The sequence below is a fragment of the Schistocerca gregaria genome, chromosome 2, assembly GCF_023897955.1.
Source record: "Schistocerca gregaria isolate iqSchGreg1 chromosome 2, iqSchGreg1.2, whole genome shotgun sequence".
Taxonomy (NCBI): Eukaryota; Metazoa; Arthropoda; class Insecta; order Orthoptera; family Acrididae; genus Schistocerca; species Schistocerca gregaria.
The window spans coordinates 353,043,901-353,068,128 of NC_064921.1; the positions used below are offsets into that span (position 1 = coordinate 353,043,901).

At 40.8% G+C, this 24,228-nt stretch overlaps 1 protein-coding gene across 2 annotated transcripts in view; it reads right to left on the reverse strand.

Annotated features, from left to right (window-relative positions):
• Positions 1-4,296: 4,296 nt before the first annotated feature.
• Positions 4,297-24,228, reverse strand: part of LOC126337042 (uncharacterized) — a 40,644-nt gene continuing 20,712 nt past the window's right edge. The window contains exon 5 of one of the 2 annotated variants that reach the window (XM_050001364.1): positions 4,297-4,950. In XM_050001364.1, the coding sequence (XP_049857321.1) occupies positions 4,913-4,950 (38 nt within the window). In that variant the 3' untranslated portion in view covers positions 4,297-4,912. The remainder of the gene's footprint in view (positions 4,951-24,228) is intronic. The other variant, XR_007565034.1, reaches the window with a different exon arrangement.

Below are 24,228 nucleotides of genomic sequence, written 5' to 3' on the forward strand. Positions count from 1 at the left end.
GTTTTATATAACTGGATGTGAATTTTTGAACACTAGATATGGAAATAAATTTTTTATTGAGCTCAATAAGGAGTTTAAAATTATGTTAACAGACAGGTGTTTGAAATTAATAAGTGGGATTGGTTTTCAGTTTTTTGAAGGAATATGTGTGAAACTGAGATAAAAAGGAGTGAAAGAACTTCTTGAAAATAATAGAAATGAATTTCATGACAAAAAATTCACTATGTAATATCCAGTTTGAAACAATTATGAGGAAAAATTTTTATTCAGGTCCACTAAAAATTCTTAATAACTTTTCCCTCTGTATTATGGCTCCCTTTTCAAATATTAAGAATTACAATAAAATTTAACCAAAATGTAACTAAAAATTAGTAAAACTTCATTATCAAAAAACACTATCTTATCTAAAATCGAAGTTAAAGAACGTGGTATGGTTATAGTCTATGGAAATATGGTGAAGTTTTAGAAAATATTGGAAAATGGAACGGAAATATGCAAAGTAGTGGAAAATAGCGGAAAGGGCAGAAAAATGGTGGAAATGCTCAAAATGGAATGAAGAAACGGTGAATTTTTTCTTAGTTTCCCACTGAGTCTCTTCTTTTTATTACGATGACCTGATTCTTGGGGAAATCGTGTTCTTAGAAATATTGTAATGAATTAGTTGGAACTGAAATTGAATTTTTATGAAATTCTTTATTTTTGAATAGAGAGACATTTAATGCAAATATACCCTACTGTATTCCTATGTATACACTATTTAGGTGTCAGCTTGGTTCTGTTATTGTAAAACCCAAAGCATTTTTACGTTCAGATATCTTGCCTCGATAATGGAAGAACACTGATTGCAGAAATATCTAAGTTGTCGAGGAACATTTGCAGTCTGTCTGTAGCTCTCTTAACTTTCTCCCAGGGAACCTTGTCAGTGACATGTTGTGGCATTGACAACCTATGTGAATGCCGCAATTTGAAATTTGTTATGGAATGTTTTTATGTGATAGCAGTTGTGTATTGGCCTTGGAACTCTGTCATGTGAACACATTTTCTAAAATTTATTGCATGCATAGAGATTTTGGGACTGGATGAAGCGTCGTCTCACGCGGTCTGCACGTCCAGCACGAACGCTGGTCCAACTGAGATGCCAGGTGGAAATGGCATGGCAAGCCGTTCCACAGGACTGCATCCAGCATCTCTACGATCGTCTCCATGGGAGAATAGCAGCCTGTATTGCTGCGAAAGGTGGATATACACTGTACTAGTGCCGACATTGTGCATGCTTTGTTGCCTGTGTCTATGTGCCTGTGGTTCTGTCAGTGTGATGTATCTGACCCCAGGAATGTGTCAATAAAGTTTCCCCTTCCTGGGACAATGAATTCACGGTGTTCTTATTTCAATTTCCAGGAGTGTAGATATGTATGTGATCATCATCAGGACAACATACAGATAGAAAAAATGAAGCTGCAAATTCTCTCATTTGAAGTGTATTGTATGAAGTATGACTACACATTTACAAATAAAAAATTATCTTTATTTACCCATCTGCTATCTGAAGTGTAAAAACCAGCTGTTTAACATATTTTTATCTCCCTTCTATCTCAAAACTTTCTCAAGAAGATATACATCTGTACCGGTATAATACTTTTTCTGTAATTTGAGTTCACAAAAATTTCATTTCACTTCACCATCAAAAACTTTCTATTTGTATGTAACTGGGTTTTTAGCTGAATATCATTTTTCAATATTGTTTTCAGTTCACTAATTCTGATTTTATAACCTACTTTATATTTCGGTTTAGTATCTACCATGTTTGACACATAAACAGTTTGGAATAAATCCTTTTCCTTTCTTGGTTACATCTTTTGGTTTTATTTTCACTATTGAATGCTCTGAATTATTGTGTATGTTAACCAACTTTTTCCTTGTAAGTCAGTTCTCTTTCACATGATTTCCTTAAATGATCTATTGAATCATTCAACATCAGACTTTTTGCCTTTAAATATGTCTGCTTGTGTGTGTGTGTGTGTGTGTGTGTGTGTGTGTGTGTGTGTGTGTGTGCGCGCACGCACGAGTGTATACCTATCCTTTTGGCCCCCTAAGGTAAGTCTTTCCGCTCCCGGGATTGGAATGACTCCTTACCCTCTCCCTTAAAACCCACGTCCTTTCATCTTTCCTTCTCCTTCCCTCTTTCCTGACAAAGCAACCGCTGGTTGCGAAAGTTCGAAATTTTGTGTGTGTGTTTTTTATTATTGTGCCTATCTACCGGCACTTTCCCCCTTGGTAAGTCTTGGAATCTTTGTTTTTAATATATTTTTCCCATGTGGAATGTTTCTTTCTATTTTATAAGGGGGGGGGGCATTCATACTCACCTAGTTGAAAAAATTTCAATCGTTTATAACTACAAATATATAATTACAATGAGCATGAGAAAGTATTGTGTACCCATAGTTTCTTAATAACTGTGCCAAATTTAGTTACATTGCCTTGAAAACTTTGTAAGGTTTCCTTCGAAGCATTGCAACTTAGCAAAGTATTAAAAGAAAATGGATAATAGGATTAGTTTTCTGTACCGAAGAGTCTCTTACCTGTTTTATAAACAGTCTGTAGTTGAACCTGCAATGTACTCGATGGGCAATCTTGTGTGTGTGTGTGTGTGTGTGTGTGTGTGTGTGTGTGTGTGTGTGTAGTGAAACTTAAAATCATATCCTATGAAGACCGTTAGTGTGAAAATAGACTGCAAGTCCATGTACATGTAAGAGCTCGAAACCAAGCTAAGGTGGTTAAATATTGTTTACAACTTAAAGAGACTAAATTCATTGTACAGTAAGGCATTATGAACTACAGCATTCGTTTAGGGTGGAAGATATAATGGGGGTGAAAAAACTAGTTATGAGTTGATAAGTAGTTGATGCTGATTTATTTTATATGTAGGATAAGATCATCGCAACATCACCCATCTAAGGGGAGGGGCTTTGGCTTAAAGCTGTTTGTTATATTTTGCTCTTTCAATTTGATGAATGATGTCCACAACTTTTAAAAGGAATGTTCTTTTTAGTTCAGTACAAGTTTGAGACCCGCCTTCTGTGACCACAATTTTTGTTTTCTTTGTACATGTATTGTGTTGGAGTGAACACAGCATATCTGCAAAATGGAATGGTGGTATCACAGCACACTGTGGCACTTGCTGCAGTGAGTGATTACTCCATCCACTTACATCCCACCTCGAAGGTAAGCTCTGGTCCATGGAACTGCCAGGAGTTCCAGACTTTGCTGTTGATATCTTTATGAAGAATATTTAGTCACTGGTTGATAGCCCAGATATGTGAGAGACAGGCTAGGACTATATAACTTGGGATTGTAAACAGCTGCGAAAGTGCAATGTATGCATTTGTAATAGGAGTTTAATACACATATTACAAACAAGACGAGTCCAAAATTATTCAGTAGTGGCTGGACTTTGAGGTAACTTTTCAGGGTGGCCCACGCATTGCAACAGAGGAAAAGTAGTCTGAAGACAAGAACCTGGTACATGGTACTCCTGCAAATGTTTCCAAGTGCAAGAAGGTGAAATTTATGAACTACAGCAGGTGTAAAATATACCGTACATCCAAACGGACCTTTACAGACATAGTTGCGTCACAGAGTGTAATGCCATGGACAAGTTAGTAACAGTCCCTTACTCAACAGCAGAATGACACCTCTTAAAGACTAGATCTGAGTAGGTTTAATAAGAAATTTACTGCTGACTCTCAAAAAACAAACCAAAATAGCAAAATGCATAAGTACATCAGCCACTTTACTTGCACAACATCAATACAAATGTGCTAGAGTACTGCAACTCTGATCTTCAAAGGCAGACTGCAACAGTCTTTAAACGAACAGACTGGGGAAACCATCATCAACCTACATCCCAGAACATTATTTAATGAAAATACAAAAACAATCGATTCCAAATACCAGTAACTTGGAAGTTGTTTGGAAAGACAGTAACATAATTCACTTAGCAGTCAGATACTTACCTGTGTTGCTGTCTGATTCTTTTTAAGTTTAATTGATTTATACACTATCATTATTTCCTGACATATGTTTGAACTTTCTAAAAACTTATAGAAATTTGTGATAGTGCATGCCCAGAAATTACTTGATGTGTGGTGCGAATGAAAAATAAGTAGACGTGACACATACTGCATCAAATATGACTATTTTTGATGTTTCTGTCAGTGCTTGTTAAATGTGAAATATAGTATGGTATAGAGGTAACCAATAGATATTGTCATCATTTCTACACATAGAAATCAAGTATTTCAGATGGACAAACATTAACATGCCTTTATTGATTGTACATAAATCACTGCATGCCCTTACTGTTTATTTCACACTACAAAACATTTACTTACAAAATGAGTTGCACAGGCAGACTTTTATATAAAAAAAACCAGAGGTGTCTATCAATAAGGCCTATGTCTTCTGTCATAATAGTGATCCTGTCTAGGATGCTGGTAAACACCTTGAGATTGCCATCTCTCACTACGCCACGATGGATTCCTGCGATGTCCACTTCCTTCTCGAGCAGGCCAGTCATAATTACGCCTAGGTTTGTTGTACCACGGATCAACTATTGGAGGTGACATTCTTGTCTTTTGTACTTTACAATATTCTTCATCAGTTTCTGTAAATCTATTTGAGAATTCTGTCTCACACATTTCAATAAACTGTCTCTGCTCCTCTGTCAACATATCTTCTGATGAATTGCTAACACTATTATCATTACTTTCTGAATCCATGACTGCTTCCACTTGCTGTTTCTTCAACCTATGCAACTAACTTTACACTGTTGAAAACCAGTGAAGAAAAACACTGTAGATATGGAGAACTTTGTGATATTTTCGTATTGTTTTCTAGAACTACTCCACAATCTTCACCAAGATGACTTTGGTAAAATAAGGGAATCTGCAACTAAAGAAAAGAAATTTTCAAGTCTTAAGAATCAAAGTATGACATTTATGTTGCGTAATCTGAGTTCAATGCGACATAGATTTACATTTAAGAACCTTCAACATTGCAGCGCGTCAGCAATCGTTTGTTAATATATTAATGGACTGAGATCCACCTCGATTGCGAAAAAACACCTAGTGTTTACCTAGGTTTCAGTGTAGATAACTACACCTTCTTCAGAACAATAAACTCATAAGTGTCTATAAAGACCTTTGTCAATAATTAAAGCTCAGCATAGCTATATATTTATAAAAGAAAAAGATGACACATAAAAGTACATGTGAACAAAGTCAAAAGAATAACTTAACTTAATGGTGTACACTCCACCTCACATCAGCATGTGTTCGATGGGCCGTGTCCCGTCGCAAACTGCAGTTTGCGACGGGACACGGCCCATCGAACACATGCTGATGTGAGGTGGAGTGTACACCATTAAGTTAAGTTATTCTTTTGACTTTGTTCACATGTACTTTTATGTGTCATCTTTTTCTTTTATAAATATATAGCTATGCTGAGCTTTAATTATTGACAAAGGTCTTTATAGACACTTATGAGTTTATTGTTCTGAAGAAGGTGTAGTTATCTACACTGAAACCTAGGTAAACACTAGGTGTTTTTTCGCAATCGAGGCGGATCTCAGTCCATTAATATAGATTTACATTCTTTGGCTATTTTTATTGCTAGACAGTGTCTCTAATATTATCAAAGATAATTTATGGATGAGTAAACTACAACTATGATCAATACAAGTAAGCACTATTAAAAACTGAAATTTAACTTTTGAATGTATTCCAAACAAAACTGCACATCACATTTTGATTATGTATGCTGTATGAACACAATATGAAAACAGTTAAAATGCAATAAAACCACTCAACAAAGTTTACATGATTCACACACAGATGGCGCACACAACTTCCCTCCCTTAGGTCGCCGGAACAACTGTGGCATCAGGAAGGGCATCCAGCCATGAAGTTAAATAATGAACTAAAATTTGCCATTCCTTGAAGAAATGGACCCCAAACCATATAGGATAAACAAGAGAAAACAAGTAAGACAAACATACCTAAGCAGCAAAAGTGGAATGCTGAATTACTTTTGTGAAATAGAAAAACTTAATTTGAGAACAGATCACTTATGCGGCAGGCAGGATTGTATAAATGGGTTTTAATTAATAATACAGTAATGAATTGTTAGCCACCTAATGCAAAAGGAGTGCTTCACGGTTTTTGCTATTTATAATGCTAATAACTGACGTTGCTGTGTGCATCTTTGGCATATTCATGTAGATTCTGTCACAAATCCAGATATGCAAAATCTGTATATTTCGCACAATGTTTTACATGATATATTATCTTGCTGTTTATGCTACTTCATCTTTATTTTTCACTGACTGTACCAAAATTTATGAACAGAGAAATATTATGTATTTCTGGACACCGAGTGCTGCAAGAACCTAGTTCATCCTATATTATCAGTTGTAAACTAAAGCTACGCTTTAAAAAATACCGACTGTAGTATACTCATTCAGACAATCATTCGCTCCTAATTTCTGTGTATATCTACATGAGTTAACGTATAGATTTGAGAATTTTTGTGACCTTAAAAGCTGACACTCATCGTCTGCTGAGGAAATTGGCTTTGGTGGAAGAGGAGGAGGAGCAGCATGCGGGAGACAATAGCAACTTCAAGGGGCAGCGGAAGCATCAGCAACAACAGTGTCTGTATGTATATTTGAGAATAAACAAGCACAGGGAGTGCAGCAAAGCCCTCCCCAAAATCTTGAGGACATGACAACATACATTGATGAGTTATTCCACATAACCATCAAGGTTATTGACACAAAAATGTTCAACTTAAAATACGAACTGACTCACTGAGCAATATCACATGAAAAACTGACTAGGCATATACAACTATTAGAAAAAGAAAATGTTGGTCTTAGGGAGGAAAATAAAAACAAGGCAACAAGATGGTCCAGTCACTCACCAGTGTGACAGCCACTGCTCCACTCACTCAAATGGCCATCACAAATTCAAAGATTGAGACTACTGGAGCCAAAATTTGAAGCAAAATAAAGCAATACTATGTGAACCGAAAACGAAGTGAAGGCTTAAGTGGTAGTGCAAGTTGTCCCAGTTACCATGGCAGAAAGTGAATTAACTGAGTCAATATACAAACAGAATTTCGAGAAACTACAGATAGAAAGCAATTATTAGAAGGAAAAAAAGTCAGGTTTAAAACTGGTCCACAAGAGAAGCTGACAGTAAATCCAATCAGAGCACAGTCAGTTACACAGAGAAGAATATACATTGGATTTTGATCAACAGCTGTCAAGAAATATGTTACATGTACTTAATGCTATAACTGCCATGACTATGAGCACACTGCAAAGCACTGTATGGAAAACAACCTGATATGCTCACGTTGTTGAGAATCTGACCATCTGAAAAAGGACTGTCAAAATAGCAAGTGAGCTCGAATGTGCATTCCATATGTGAAAAGTAAGAAATTGTGTAGGATATGAGATGAAGACTGTGCGACATACCAAATGTTCTTATAGTGGGAAATTAAAAGAATGGATTAAGGATTTTTAGCCACTGGGTACTCTGCTAACAAGCATCACAGAAAACCATAGATGAACTACAAATGCAACAAGTATTAGGTTGACTGTTGAAAAAGATGGACCACTGTCCAGAAAGATAACTATTAAACCCGAGCCCATTGTGCAAATTGATTATAAAAGTACCTGTCACCTTTGTAAGAAACTCAAAACTCCATCAAAAGAAAGCAAGGTAGGGAAAGAGCCAAAATATTTTGGTCCTGTGTGCAGTGTAGAATGAGAAGACAGACAGCATCAAAAACTGCAAACGTGACTGACCACTTAGACAAGAGCAATAATGATATTGACAATAAAAAGGCCAATAATAGGGATAATAGAGAGAAAGAGTGGGGTTTCTGGAAATGGTTAAGAAGAAAGGAAAATAAGAAAAGAAAGCATGTCTACCTTTATACAAGGAAGACTTAAAAGGAGAACACACTCTCAAACTCAGAAAAAGTTGGAAGTGTAATGAATGCAAGGTGACAGCACGATACGTGTTATAGTAGCAGAGTGTGATAGCATGCAATACCTATGACTGAAGACACATGGCGAAACATATGATCACAGATTATAATGGCTCCATAGCTATGTGCTCACTAAATTCCTGTAGCATTCTTATACAATCAACTTGCACATAATGGCAATGGAACACGGACAAATAACTAAAATTGGCCAGATAAATTTGAGATGCACAATGCTAAGGTGATGCAAGAACTTTGGAGTGCTAGAGGAGATAAACTACACATACCATATATACAGGATCTACATTCCATAAATGGGGCATTACACCACATACCAGTTACGGCACAGATCATAGCATCAGGTCATCATCCTACAGCTGCCAATGCCGTGCACAGAGACAAAAATGCATCAGTGTGTGACAAACACACGGTGACAGTAAAAATAATGACTGTAGCCTTAGAAGAACTTGACATAATGGAGCAATACAACAACGTATAGAAAACTTAAAAACAGTAGCAATACTGAGTCAACATGACCGACATTTTTCATAACTTATGCAAGTGCAAATTCAACATTGTGGCATACAGTAACTGATGGAAGAAGACTGTCTTCTGGACACTATACAAGAACTTGGCCTTCGTGTCATGAAGGCCCACCTACTTTCCAATATCTCACAGATAAGGCAACAAATAAAGATATCACCCTTGCAAACTCTCAAGTCAGTGTTGGCATTGCAAAGTGCAGGGTCTGTGATGGACTTGAACCAAGCGCCCATAATTTCATTTATTTTACAATTACAGAAGCAGACAATGACTTAGACACTATAAGACAATCTGTGCAAAGTGAATGTTTACGCAAAGTCGACAAATTGGTGCAAGCATTGCAGATAGTGCAAGACAAGGCATTTCCAACATTTGTTAGTAAGAAAAAAGAGTCCCAACCTACAATCCTTAAGAATCAGAGCAGGGCAGGCAAGAATATATTTCAAGAGACAACTAGAGGAAACAGAATGACAAAGACTGAGTTTCTGTCAATCAGTCAAAAAAATATAAAGAGCTATTACAGAGCTGCCAACCTTGAGAAGAGGCTGTCAGTAATCACTTGCCAAAAAAAAAATTTAAAATTTGAAGTCTCATTTAGAAAGAATGATATACTTAATTGATCATACATTTTATAGTCATATTAAAATTAATACAAATTATCATTTTCGATAAAGAAAACTTCATCAGTCTCAATGTCACTCACATTTCCAATTAATGTGACCTCAGAACCTGCAGCTGATGGTCTAGCCAAAGTGCATGAAAAACTTTGGCACTGCCACTTGAGGGATTCACAGACAGGTAATAGGCATGAGCTAGCAATGACGGCTATCACTGAAACAACCAGTTTTTAGTTTTCCGCAACGGCAGTTCAACGCAACTGTTAAAACTGTTCAAAACAACTGGTTACTGCAATAGCTTATTTTTCTTATTTATTTAACTCGCGCAATACATGGAGAAATAAGAACATTTATGGTCAACAGGTGTAGTTGTAACTCTGACTTGCTCCATACCTTTGGAAGTTGAACACGAAAGGAAAAAACGCAGATACCCCTATCAAACTATCAGCATACAATGTAAACTCACTCACAATCCACGAAGTCTATGAAGTTTTTAAAGTTCTTAAAAACTACGAAGCAAGTGGAAAAGATAAACTGTTTGCAGAACTTTCGAAGTATGCAGCAGAAACAATGAAGGTACCATTACACCAACACACAGTAAAAACCTGCAATGAAGAACAACAACCACAACACTGGACTACAGCTATGATCTATCCATTACACAAAAAGGGAGACAAGTCAAATCTAGACAGCTACTGAGCAAATTCTCTTTTGGATATTACATATAAAGTCATGTCAAGAATTCTATGCAATCATTCTAAATATAAGTTTGAACTGGAATTAGAAGAATACTGAGGAGGATTCAGGCCCTGGAGAAGATTCCCAGAACAGATAATCCCTGTGGGATTGGTAATGGACTACTACAAAAGAAGATCAAACAACAAATCGTAACCTTTGTAGACTTTGAATCTTCAGACCTTCAATGATGAAGACACTAAGGAATTCCAGACTTACAAATGTTAAATGTAAAGTTCAGCGGAGACATGGAGAAATATCTGAGCCATTTACAAGTAAAGCAGAGTATAGACAGGGAAATGATTTACTGTCATCACTTATCAGTTGTTCTCTGGAGTACATGGTGAGGGAATAGCACAAGGAAAATTCTAAAAACATAAGAGTAGGAACCAAGTTAGATCAAATAAACTTAAATTGATTTACTGCACTAGCTAATAACAGTCAAGCAGACAGAAATCAAATAACAAACCTGTAGAATGTAGCACAAAAAAATACGACTCTCTATACCATTTGTGAAGACTGAGAAAATGGTAGCAGGTCCAGTAGCAATAAAGCACATAACAGTAAATAAAAGCAAAGAAAATAGTGATAAAAATTTAAATACCTAGGAGAAATTATAACATATAGCTTGGACGAGTAACCTGCAGAGCCAGAAAAAACTAATAAAATAACACCACCCCAAAAATTAAGGTGGCTTACAATCAATAAAAAGCCTGTCTGTCAAAACTAAATTAACATTACAAGATGTTGGTTCAACCAGACGTGATGTATGGACGTGAAACACTTTTCAAAGCCACTCAGAGAAACAGAATCATCAAAATCCTAAAAGCAAGAGAGAAGAAAAGCTAGATCATAGATAAAGGAAATCAGGGAGGATATGAAGGAGCTACAATTAAACTGGGATGATTTGTCAAACAAAACAGAAAATTTAAAGCTAACTGAAAAACATAACATTTAAACCGAAATAGAAAAACGCACACAATAAAATGGGTATTTGCAGATGAGGAACAACAAAAAAGATCAGAATAAATAAAAAGGTACTGGTCAATTCGAAAAGAAGACATATTAAAGAAGATTACCAGAAAATGATAGACCGAAGTGGTCCACAGAGGTAGAAGTCTAACAAAGATTGATATATTTTTACTCCTTCAATTTCAAGACACATAGAATCAAAATATTAAATTAAATAGGCAAATAGAAAACAACTCAGTCTGTCCAATGTTCACAGTTTTTCTCAAAAAGTGATAAGTGGTCGAACTGCGCAAAAAGCCACCAATATTCTCCTATTAACCACAATTTTCTGAAACTATGCTCAAAACTCATGTTGCAATAGAGGATCATACCATTATTTGCACCTTACAAATAGTCGAAACTAACATACAGACAAGCCTTGCACACTGTATGTGCATGCATACCATCTAACAGGCCACACCACATGGTAACAAGTACATTACTGTCTCAGCAATGCTGCACCAGTTCTTATGCCATGCGTTGGTTGCTTATTTCTGTCGGCACTGTTACTAAAATAATGCTGAATGCTTTTCCATTTTCTATGATAATGCAATATTTCAACACAATTGAAATTTTAAGAAAAAAAGGTTTATCCAGCGTTCTAAATGTACCGATTTTTCGCATGACCAGCACTCTTCCTCGTAATTGATATGCACAGGTTTGACTTTCAGATATAATGCACAATTACCATGTTTTTTTATTATTTGATCTTGCATATTTTGGCACTTTTCATGCACTTTAAGCATTTTTCATGCATATTAAGGTTTTTATGATCCATATAATTCGTTCTCTAATTATCAGTATCAAGAAACCCTACAATCAGAATAAATGACCAATCTGTGAAAAGAAACATCAACAAAAATAAAACCTTTTATGAAAATGCAGAAACTGTCTGCCACAGAGGCTTAAAATTCTCTTTCAGCCGCCTCTAAGTGCAATAAGAATATATCACAATGAAATCTTAATCACTATTATGGCTACAAGTTGAGCATTTAAGGGCTAGAAAGGTAAGGACAACACAGGCTCCTTGGCAATCACAGGGAAGTGTATTACTGTACCTGACAGGTTCATACAGAACGACACTAACTGAGGTGCTGATGGTGACACAACGCTTACTGCCTCTAAATGCAGCAATAAAGAAAGAGAAGTGCACAATGTTGGCTCAAAAAGGGTGAATATCTCAAGGTAAATATGGTACTGGGCACAAGAGCCACATCAAAATAGTAAATAAAGGCACACATTGATACAGAATGGCAAGAAGTCTAAGACAGAGCAGAAACGAAGAGAAGACCTTCAGCTCCTTCCTAATATGAAAGAAAGATCCAGAATTTCCTTCTTCCATCCAACCAGGGGAACTATACACTACTTCTCAGGAAATGGTCCATATCCCAGGTACTTACCAAAAAATACTACAATGCACAACACACGCATGTGAATATGGAACAAGGAGCACGACAGACCACTTTGTCTAAGATTGTGCCATTAGACAAGATGTCACACAACAGGACAGGAATGTTCTTGGCAGTACAACAGTCTACAATATAATAACAAATGAGGTACTGTGGTACAATCTGGACTCACAGACAGCCAAAACATAAGCTCATGAACTGCAAACCTAAATAGCAAAGAGGCAACTATAAAGAGACAATGAGATGCACCTTGGCAGAAAATTCCTGTACAACAACCTTCCAGAAGCAGTGAGAAGATGAGCCACAGGAAAGACCAGGACAGATTTCCCAAGACCCTGACAGCCATCTCCCAATTCTACACTATGAGTGGCACAGCACCCCTGTGAACCCTGAGTTTTGCTTGAATGTGCCAGGGACTAACTCTTCATTCAAATGAGGAACTGGGTTCCGATATCAAGTACTGTAGTGCAATGTGGTGGCAGTGTAATCTTTTATTATGAATTAAAAGTCTGTGATTTAGGAATTGGGCCTAGTTCAGCAGACCAATAGGATGAGCACCATATGGCCAAAGGAGAGCTTGTAGAGTTATAAATACAGGGTGTTTCAGCACAGCAGTTACAAACTTTCAGGAGAGAAAGAGAAAGAAAGAAAGAAAGAAAGAAAGAGAGAGAGAGAGAGAGAGAGAGAGAGAGAGAGAACGAGTACACCTAGATAGCAGAAAATTGCATAGCAACGTACGGTCGGTCAGTTGGTTGGTTGGTTTATAAGAGGGAGAGGACCAAATAGGAAGGTCATCGGTCCCATGATCTACGGTGGCAGAAATCAAGGGAAAAACAACATAAACAGTCCAGTCCAGTCAAAGGGAAGGGATAATGTGCTAACAAGGGGGAAAAGGGACATCAGGGCAGCACGAAGAGAAAAGAACCAGATGGGGTGAGTCGAAACAGATAGAGCAGCGATGCTCCAGAAACACTATGGGTGGTGGGTCACCAGCACTGCCACAGACCTGTCCCCACGCCCACACCATGCCATTATCACAATACAACAGGGACAACGCCAGCGGGACAAGACACAAGAAGAGGGAAAACAAAACAGCACAACAGATAAGACAAAATGCACCTGGCTGGTGTGGAGGCAAGATCAAGGCTTCCAAAGCCAATGCCCATGCTACCCGAGGGACTCAAATTCCAGAGGAAAATTCAAAGACTTATACCTGAGAGGACAAACCACTTTGTAAAGAAAACTGAAGACAGATGTAATCATGCGAGAGTCATCTGCTACCCCCTGAGACAAAGAAGGTGGAAGGGCATATTTCGTGTGATGGGGGGGCAGTCCAGCAAAATATGGATCACTGTGAGGGAAGCACCACACCTAAATAGGGGAAGCAGCTCACTGCGGGGTAAAAAGCCGTGGATCAACTCAGTATGGCCAAGACAAAGATGGCAGAGGATGGTAGATTTCTACCGGGATAGACAGAGGTAAGAACGCCACATTGTGGGAGTCTCCTTGATGGCATGAAGCTTATTAGGGAGGTAGCCTCCCACGAGTCATCCCATGACTGGGCAAAAAGGGATTTGATGTAAAGCCGCAAATCTACCCCCAGAGGGTCGCAGAGAAAGGTGGATAGGTGGCCACCCACACTAGCCTCACGATCGGGAAGTTCATTATCTGGAATACCTATGTGGCCACGAACCCAAAGAAAATCGACCGAACAAGCAGCATCAACATCATCAGCGAGAAGGTCATGCATAGCAGACACCAAGGGGTGGCGGGAAAAGCTCTGAGCGATGGACTGAAGGGTACTCGCTGAGTCTGTACATAAAAAAACTCGGGTGAGTGAGGATTGTATACTGCAGCAGAGGGACCAATAGATGGCCTTGAACTCCACAGTAAACACCTCACATGTGGTAGGCAAGAGATGGAGTCCCAGACGACATAAGACACGAATGCATAATCCATATGATCAGCAGATTTAGAGCCATCAGTGTAAAAAACAATGTCATCCTGAAACTCCCATAAGAGTGTTCAGAACAAACAATGGAACACCACTGGAGCGATGGAGGCTTTCTGACACTGGAAGTGATCCATTTGAATGCAGGGCCGAGAAAGTAACCGGGTGGGGGGGATATGATCAAGAGAGAACATGGGAAAGAGGACAAGTAGGGGAGATGGAAGTCACGGTGGAGAGAAGCAAGATAGAGCCTAACCAGTAAACCCACCTGAGGGCGAGTAGCAAGTGGCCGATGGCCTGAAACCATGAGAAGAATAGAATAGGAAGGAGGGGGGGTTGGGGTGCTCAGGGGAAGAGCGAATAGTGGCGGCATAGGAAACAAGGAGCTGGGACTACAAAATCGAAAGGGGCAGATCCCAGTGTCAACTGAAGACCACTGACAGGGCTAGTGCAAAATGGACCGGTGGCTAAATGGGTACCAATGGTGAACCAGGTCAAAGAGGAGCAGCATGGAAGGGCCAGCTGATCCATTAACTTGACAACCATAGTCCAGACAAGACAGAACTAATGCCCAGTATAGGGGGAGAAGGGTTGAATGATCCACACCCCAAGAGGTGTGGGCAAGGACGTAAAGAACATTGAATTAAGGAAAACAGCCAACCTTCAGGTGAAGGATGTGGTGCAACTGTTGTCAAAAAGACGACCCAAGAAATGGGATTGGGGGACGGCAGTCAGGTGTTGGGTGTTGAGGTAGAGGTCCAGATCAGGATGAAACGTAGTACAGCAACAGAAATGCACCACCCTCGCGACTTAAGGGAAGAGAACTGAAAAATGTGTGTCTGTCCACATAGAAGCATGCCAAGTGGCACCGTGGAGTTGTCATTCCGCAGAAGCCACCAAGTGGGAGCTAACCCAGATAAGAAACCACCCACGTACAGTGCAAGGGTGGCCAACGGTCCAGCAGAGGCCACAAGTACATTAATAGCGATGAGAGAAAGGACATTCAATACGGAGCCCTGTGGTATGTCATACTCCTGGCTCCGCATTAACTGTAATGCAGATACTTTATGTGATTGGTACAATAAATACTCTTTTTTCTCTGCTCCCTGGCCTGTCTTTTATAAGTCACAATTTTAAGGTTTTACAATCAAGGCATCAACACAGTTCTCACAGAGTCAACTGCTGTTCTGTAATTGTATTTTGTATGTATTATAACTGAGATATCTTATTAAACTTAGTTTTCACCTTCAACATTAGTGCATATTATTATAAATTAGCACTATTTTCGAGTTTGTAACACAGGTATGTTAATTACCATAAAGTTGATGAAACAATAGTTTAAGATTGATAAACGATATTTCTTATTTGTGTATAAAGACAAGACACTTGCATTTTATATTTTTTTAAATTTACGTAATCTGAATTGACCACATCAGCAGTCCTATAGAAAATACATATAATTAATACACAATACAAATAAAAAAAGTTTGTAGCTACATGACTGCTAGAAAACATCTTGAATACAAAACATACGAACTGCATTGTTAGCTGCATCGAGTCAATTTTATCCCATGTTTTTCTCTCATTTTAACACAAACAGTTATAAAATAGGCATTGGGTCAGAAAATGGTGCACTATCAACGGTTGGTCACAGTAAGCACGTGTGGTGTGGGGTCTCCACTTAAAAAAATGACAGTGGCTGAAATGACATTGCCCAATACGCAGGCTAGCTGAAAGCATCCCCATATCTCCTCACGAAAAGGGCGGCGAGAGGAAGTTGATCAAACCATTGGGAGGTGTTTAATTTCCCAGACATTGTTCCCGTATAGAGAAGACCAGTGTTCATGCCAGAGTGACAATGTTCCTACATGCATCAACACAGAGATCATCTGAAGGGACAGAATAGCTAAAAGGTCTGGGTAGTTGGACGACAGCCTTTGCAGCAGCTTCATTTTCCAACAATTCTACACACGAACCTTGGCAAGACGCTTCAGACCACATGGCTACCCCATGTTGCAGAGACAATTACTTCAATGGCTGCCAAATACAAGATCTTAGCTGCAAACTACTACAGGGTTCTGATGCTGGAGGAGCCTGATTCATTATTTCTTTAAGGGTATCAGTAAACTCCCTGGGTTGGTCAGCTGACTCCCGGGTAAAGAATCGGTTGGTGATATGAACCTGTGCATTGGAGGCCAACCATACAGAAGTGTCACAGTTCAGTTTAGTTTCGTTTTGTTTTGTTTTACTTTGTTTTAAAGCGTGCAAAAAACAACTGGAATCATACACGCCCAAATCAAAACTATAGAACACAAACACAGAGAGGAGTTAAACGACTATATGTTAGTCCCAATGGACAGAATAAAAACTGGAACTTGGAAAAAGGGCTAAAAATCACCATACAGAAATGGAGGTCCAAAACTAAAAGTTAAATGGCCTTTGCCATGTAGCTTGAGAGGATAAAAAGTACAACGTGGTCGACAGCCCGTGCGTCAATCGTTAAAAGGGCTGATAAATCAGACAGCAAATCTAAGCTGGAACGTAAATTGTTAAAAAAAACGGCAATTCCAGCAGGAAGTGGTAGACAGTTAAAATTTGGGCGGAGTGTGTATGATAAGTATATGATAAGTAAACGTCGAGACTTTAGCCACCACACCAGCTGAGCGTGAATCATACGTTCCATCACCCTGCAAAAACAGCTGGTAAGGGAGATGGGGCGGTAGCTAGAAGGAAGGTTTTTGTCCTTACCGAGCTTAGGTATGGGTATGATGGTGGCTTCACACCAGCATCCAGCAAATGTGCCCTTTGCCCAGATGCGGTTGTACATGTTAAGCAGAAAGTGCTTGTCTGCAAGAGAAAGGTGCTGCAACATCTGAATGTGGATGGTGTCAGGCCCTGAGGTGGAGGATCGGGATGAAGTGAGAGCATGATCTAGCTCCCTCATAGTAATGGCGGAATTGTAGCATTCACAATTTGGAGAAGAGAAGGGTATTGCCCGAGCCTCCTCCACTCGTTTCCGAAGAGCTAGAAACTTCCGCAAAATGGCGGCCCAAGGTGTTGGAGACAGCAATAGGGTCCACAATGACATCATCAGCGACTGTCAAGCCGGAAATTGGGGGAATGGATCTTGGTTCCAGAGAGCTGTCTGAGGTTGGCCCACATGGCAGAGGAAGGTGTGGAACTGCAAAAAAAAAAAAAAAAAAAAAAAAAAAAAAAAAAAAAAAAAAAAAAAAAAAAAAAAAAAATAGTGAATGAAATCCAGCTAGCTCTTTTGCTATCCCGAAGAACGTGACGCCACTTTGCACACATCTCTTGATAATGAATGCAGTTTGCCGGCATAGGGTGGCAGGTAAAATCGCACATTGCACATCTACGTGCGCTAATTGTGTCATGGCATACCTCAATCCACCAAGGGACCGGGACATGACGTGGTAGAGTGGAACTGCAGGGATGGAACGTTCTGCAGCAGTAAGGACAATGTTTGTGAGATATTTGACCTGGTCTTCACAACTGGGGAAATCTTGTTCTTTGAAGGTCACCATGGAGGAGTAAAGCGGTCAGTCAGCCCTAGGAAGCTGGGATAAGAGTCAGCACACGGATAGCACACGGGAAATGGTTGCCCAAGTAGGTGCCAGAAAGAACGGACCATTCAAGACGATGGACAAACTGGGCAGTGCAGAAGGTTAGGTCCAATTGGGGATAGGTGTATGAGGAGTCGGGAAGGAAAGTGGGTGCTCCAGTGTTAAGGCAAAAAAGTTTAAGTTGGTTAAGAACGTCAGCCAAGAGGGTACCTTTCTGACAGGTCCTGAGAGAACCCCAAAGGAGATGATGAGCATTAAAGTCACCAAATAGCAAAGATGGGGGAGGTAGCTGCCCAATAAGTCGAAGATAGTCTGGCCTGGTGTCAGCGAACGATGGAGGGACATATATAATACAGAGGGTAAAGGTCAGGTGGGGAAGGAAAAGGTGAACTACCACAGCTTGAAGATTGGTAGTCAGGGTTGACTATGAATATCACCCCATATGAGCAGCATGACACCCACATGAAAGGGAATGCGGAACTCAGGGGGAAGGACAAAGCAAACCGGTAAGAAATTGGAAAGCTCAAAGTGGTCGTGGGGGCACAATTTCGTTTCCTGAAGGCAGAGTACAAGGGGAAGCTGCGACGCTAAAAGCAGCCATAAATCCTCTTTGTGGGACCGAAGGCCACGAACATTCCACTGGAGGAGAGTCATGATGAGGAAGGGACGTGGGTGTGTCACCTCAGCAGCTGCCGAGTGACAGCTGGGGAAGAGGCACAACTACAGGGCACAGAAGCAGGATGATCCTGCTCCATGGGGTCCACAGAAGATCCGGCTTGCTTGCGCGGTTGGTCTGTGCAGTCCAAGGCTGAAAAACGGTTGTTGGTGCACACCAGCAAAATGGAGGCTGGCCGGGCTAAGGTATCACATGCCAACACCATCGAAGAGGATCATTGAGTTGGCAAAGTAGAAGACAGTTTCTTTGGAGGACTTCTTCGAGCCTTTCCGGTTAGATGAAGCCTCTGGTGTTGTTTCGCTGAAGGGACAGAGGAAGTCTTCACGGGAGTACTCCTTCGGTCCTTTCCAGCCTACCGGTTGTGTGACTGGTGGTTTTGCCTCTGGAGGCGAGAGTTTGACAGCTTGTAGCACAGCTGGATGGGAGGGGGAATGGTGATGCCATCTTGTCACTCGGCGATTTCATGACCTCTGAGCTGAATTGGAGGTTGCATGTCTGCGCGGCCACATGTCCTTCATGGAGCAAGGGGTAAAATGAAATGTCGTGTGACGAGGGCCTCCCGTCGGGTAGACCGTTCGCCTGGTGCAAGTCTTTCGATTTGACACCACTCCGGCGACTTGTGCGTTGATGGGGATGAAATGATGATGATTAGGACAACACAACACCCAGTCCCTGAGTGCTGAGTGAAGAAAATCTCCGACCCAGCCGGGAATCGAACCCGGGCCCTTTGGATTGATAGTCTGTTGCGCTGACCACTCAGCTACCGGGGCGGACATGGAGCAAGGAGTAACAAGAACAGAATTATAGGTACCAGACGGGAGAACACAGGGTTTGCGATTACCTAGTAACTTGCGAGCAACTGGATAAGGCACCTTTTCCTCGAGCCGGATCTCTTGAACAGCCCGCTCATCACAATACACTTCCGAGTGGAGGTGGCATGGCCACCATTGCAGTTTATACAGCGGGGAGAAGGAGGTAGACACAATCGCCCTCGTGAGCATCCCTACTACCAATAACACATTTGTCTGGGTGTTGACAAGATGTTCTCGTGTGGTTAAAATGATGACATTGGTAGCAGTGCATTGGGTTCAGAATGTATGGCTGGACGGTGGTAATTTCACAGCCTGCTTCGAGCTTGGATGGAAGCACCGCTCTATCAAAGGCGAGAAAGGGAGTGTGGGTGGGCACTAAGGAGGAACCTACCTTTTTCATTACATGATGAATGGCAAGACACCCTGATCTGAGAGTTAAGACTGTATTTTGGCGTTGGTTAGACCATCAAGCAGCCTGGTGTAAATTACACCACGGGAAGAATTCAAACTTCTGTGGGCCTCGACATGAACAGGGTAACAGTGGAGAAGTGAGGCTGCAAGTAGTTGTTGTGGTTGAGAGTCAGATGTGGTCTCCAAAAGCAAAAGTTCCATTCAATAAACAAGAGCAGGATTTCACAGAGCCAGCAACTGCATCTACCCCTTTTTGAATAATGAACAGATTTACCATGGCGAAGTACTGACCATCTTCAGTATGTGAGACCACAAAGAACCGCAGTGCAGTGGGAAGGGTCTTTGAATCATTAGCTTCGTTGCATTTACGTTTTGTAGACGTTGAGTGGGAAGGTGATTGACTCATTGCAAGGAAATCCCCCGTAACTGCCAGTGTCTACAATGGTACACTCCTTCCAACTGCGGGCCCCCTTCACAAGGGGGCGCACCCACCTTAGGTGATTGTTCACACCTCCTGAAAACCTGATGGAGGGACCAATCGGCAATTTGGGAAGGTTACAGCTCAGGCAATCATCCCGTCCTGGGCTTGGCCTGTACCAGGGGGTACACGCGAACCCTAACTGCCGACCTGGGGCTGGGAATTACGTGTTACCCAGTCACCTGTTAAGCGTCAGACGAGTGGGCGGCCTTCAGGAGCACACAGGAAGGAAGAAGAGAAAAAGAGAACCCTCAAATGCTGAAGCGGAGGAACGAAAGGAGAAGGGAAACAAAGAAAGGAAAAGGGCGACAATGCAGAACACTCCCAAGAATACCCCAGACATGTTCCCCAAGGGAGGGGGAAAAAGTATAGCAAGAGGATAGATATGCAGCACAGAAGGGAAAATAATGCTGCAAAGGCCAAAGAGTGGTGAGGCCCCTGGGGGGAGAGATGTCCGTGTTTGTGAAGGGGAAGAATGTTTGTCCTTTTAAAACTTCTTAGGAACATGGCATTTGTCATGCATGGACCCAGAAGTTCGCCAACTTGAGATGCACAAAAAGTCATCTTTGACGTAATCCTTTCTAAGTTTTCGTTCTTTGGGTTGCATCACAAGTCATTTTACCAATGTGGGCGAAGGTTTTCTGATATGTTGAGCAACTGTAGTGGGTATAGGTGAGGATGTCACCTTAGCACTATGTCATTTCACAACTGTTGCACCGAACTGGAGATTGCAGGTCTGCATGGCCAGATCTTTCATGGGTCGTGACTTACCAATAACAGTACTGTAACTACTGGATCGTGGTATGCACAGCTTTTGACTAGCTAACATTTGTGAGCAACATTGAGGGGTTCCTTTCCCTTCATCCAGATCTCTTGATCAGCTCACTCATCGAGGTACAAAGAGCATTTGCGGGATGAAGCATTACGGTTGCCTGTTCAGTTGAGGGAGGAGGTGCGCAATGTCCCTTATGAACATCTGTGCCCTAAGTTACACAACTGGCTGCATTTTTGCGAGACACATGGGTACAATTATAATGTTGACATTGGTAGCAACGCATTGGGTTCGGTATGTAGGGTCTGACATGGATGACTTTATAGCCCGCCTTCATCTTCACCAGGAGCTCCACTTGATCAAAAGTTGAGGAAAGGATACAGGCAGGCATTAGTTCTGCATTCGACCCTCTTCGTAAGCCAACAGACTAAAGTTACGCCCTGATCAGACAGATAATGTTGTTCAGAAAATAATTGCTCTCACGTAGGTCATCATGAGCCCTCCCAATGGATGGAGGGGAGAATACCAGGGCTGCAAATGGAGAGATGACCAGCTGAATAAGATCCGCAAGTCACAATGAAGTGTATGGGGCACTGAAAATAAAGACAAAAATATCAAGCTCTGACAGCAAAGTTTCCATAGCTTTACTATGGCCAGTGCACCTAGTTCCACCCCACAAAAGGTTATGGGCATTGCATTCACCCAAAATGAGAAGGGTAGGGGAGCTGAGAAATCAGTGCACACTACACTTTCTGAGACACTTCACTAATGGGAAGGAGACACATTACAAATGACAAAATCCAAAGGCTTCCTCACACGAACAACAATAGCCTCCAAAGTTTTATCAAATAGCACATGTTCTCTGCGGAGTCCAGAACGAGTGTGCAAACTGTGCCTGATGCTCTGTCATAGTCAGCTTGATTCTTAAAATAGCTGCAAAAGATATGGGTTTGCATTGTTGGGAAGCAAGTTTCCTGGAGGGCAATCGAGAAACCAGAGATGATGTAGCTTAGTCAGATGGTGGCAAAAACCACTACAGTACCACTAGAGGATCAGGTTGTCGGTATGAGGCAAAGCAAGCGCTACATCATGTGTGAGATACAGAGGTGACTGTGCCGGGACTTACCCAACTTCACTGCTAGTAGCGCCAAGTCACCTTAACGAGTCTACACGTAGTGCGCATGTATTGCACCACAATTACGTACAAAATTAAGTCAAGATTTATGTTTAAAACTGTGTTAAAATAGAGTTTAGTATAATAATGTTATAAATATCAAGTCTTTATGTACCTAGATATGATAGTTTCCATAAAAAAGGCAGTTTTAAAAGAAAAATAAGTGGTGCTAAATAATAAAGCTAGAAGTTGCTCAAAATGTGCCTAAAGAGTTCATAAATAAGTGGTGCAACTTTCAAAGCTAAAGAGTGATAAATACTGATCCGTGCTCTGCTTCCTCTGGCGCATCGCCAGAGGGGGTCACGGTGCCTAGCGCGCAATCACTGGCAGCTTTTGAAGAGAGAGGACATACTAGAGTACGGGCAGTTTGTGGTAGGTGGCCCATGTGGACGGCCACATTTCACGAGCGTGGTTGTATCATATGGTAAGCTGTTTTGAGGGTGGAAGCCACATCTTGTTGCGGTTTGTGTTGCGACTCATCCAGAAGGGCAGTGAGGCAATGTGCCTGGAGGCATGATGTTCTGCCATTTGTATTATTGAGTTCCCGGCTTTTTGTGGCAAGACTGCTCTTTCCTTATGCATTGTACCCCCCCCCCCCCCCCTTAAAGAAGAGGAAGTGGTGGTTTAAACTGTGGCCGTTGGTCTGTGAAACTGTGGCCGTTGGTATTTGAAGCTACCTCATGCAGACTAGACTCTGGGTTGGTAGTACGTTTCGGTTGTTTGCTGCCCGCAAGGTTGCACAGGTGTGATTGCCTCCTGGAAGAGCGATTCTCACTGTTTGTCAGTTTCAATCTGTCTGTGGTTGCATGTGTGTGTTCACCATTAAATGGTAGATTGTCAACTTGATCTGCAAGTTTGCATCTTGCGAAATCGTGTCATGGCATTCTTGTAGTGTTTCCCAAATTTCCCTGTTGTTGTTGTTAACGTGCACCATTGAGTGACAATTTGTTTAATGGCAAGCAACAAGGGGAGCCTTTCGACAGAGCGACGTTGAGTGTTCAATAAGCGTATAGTTGAAATTACAGTTATAACCAAATACACCGTCGCTCTGTGATTATTAAATACTGTTGGCAAGATTACTACTATTCGACAGAATGACGTTGAGTGTTCACGATGAGCATACAATTGAAACTACTGTTACAACCGAATACGTCGTTGCTCGGTGATTATTAAATACTGTTGGCCAGATTACTACTTTCCGACAGGGCGCCCTTGATATTCCTGTTGTTGTTGACGTGCACCGTTGAATGGCAATTTGTTTAACGGCAAGCAACAGGAGCAGCCTTTTGACAGAGCAATGTTGAGTGTTCAATGAGCATACAGTTGAAATTATTGTGATACCCATGTTGAATCACAATTTGTTTAACGACAAGCAACAAGAAGAACCTTTCGACAGAGTGCCATTGAGTGCTCAATCAGTGAACAGTTGAAAATACTGTTATTACCAAATGTTTTGTGTATGTTGGGTCGCAGCAGGTCTGGCGTTGTCAGCAAGATAACATAGTTCTAGTTTATTTTATTTTATTTGTTTGTTTGTTTATTTTTTTAATTTCCTTATTTTTAATGTAGGTATATGCTGGGTCGCAGCAGGTCTGGCGACTTTCACCGATGAATGTCAACAGATACCAAATACGTCAGTGAAAGATCGAATATTTCATTACATTGTTGTTCATTTGGACCCTCTCTGGTGTGTGTCGACAATCCCAGATATGCTCTGGTGGAGGTCCAAAACAAGAGAGAGAGAGAGAGAGAGAGAGAAAAAAACCATCACAAGTGACCGGCTCTCTCCCGCCAAATCCTTTGTTCTGCTCGGAGTAAATCAGCTTTTTCAGTCTTATGCAAGCTTTGATAATGCGAGCAACGTTTTCTTAATTTTTTTCCGATACCCTAATTTGTACTAAATGGATACTGCAGTAAATCGTGATCTTTTTCATGAAAAGTTAAATGTATTAATTGCAGGTAAACGAGAAGACAACTGTTTTTATTTTTCTCAAAAAAAGTATTCT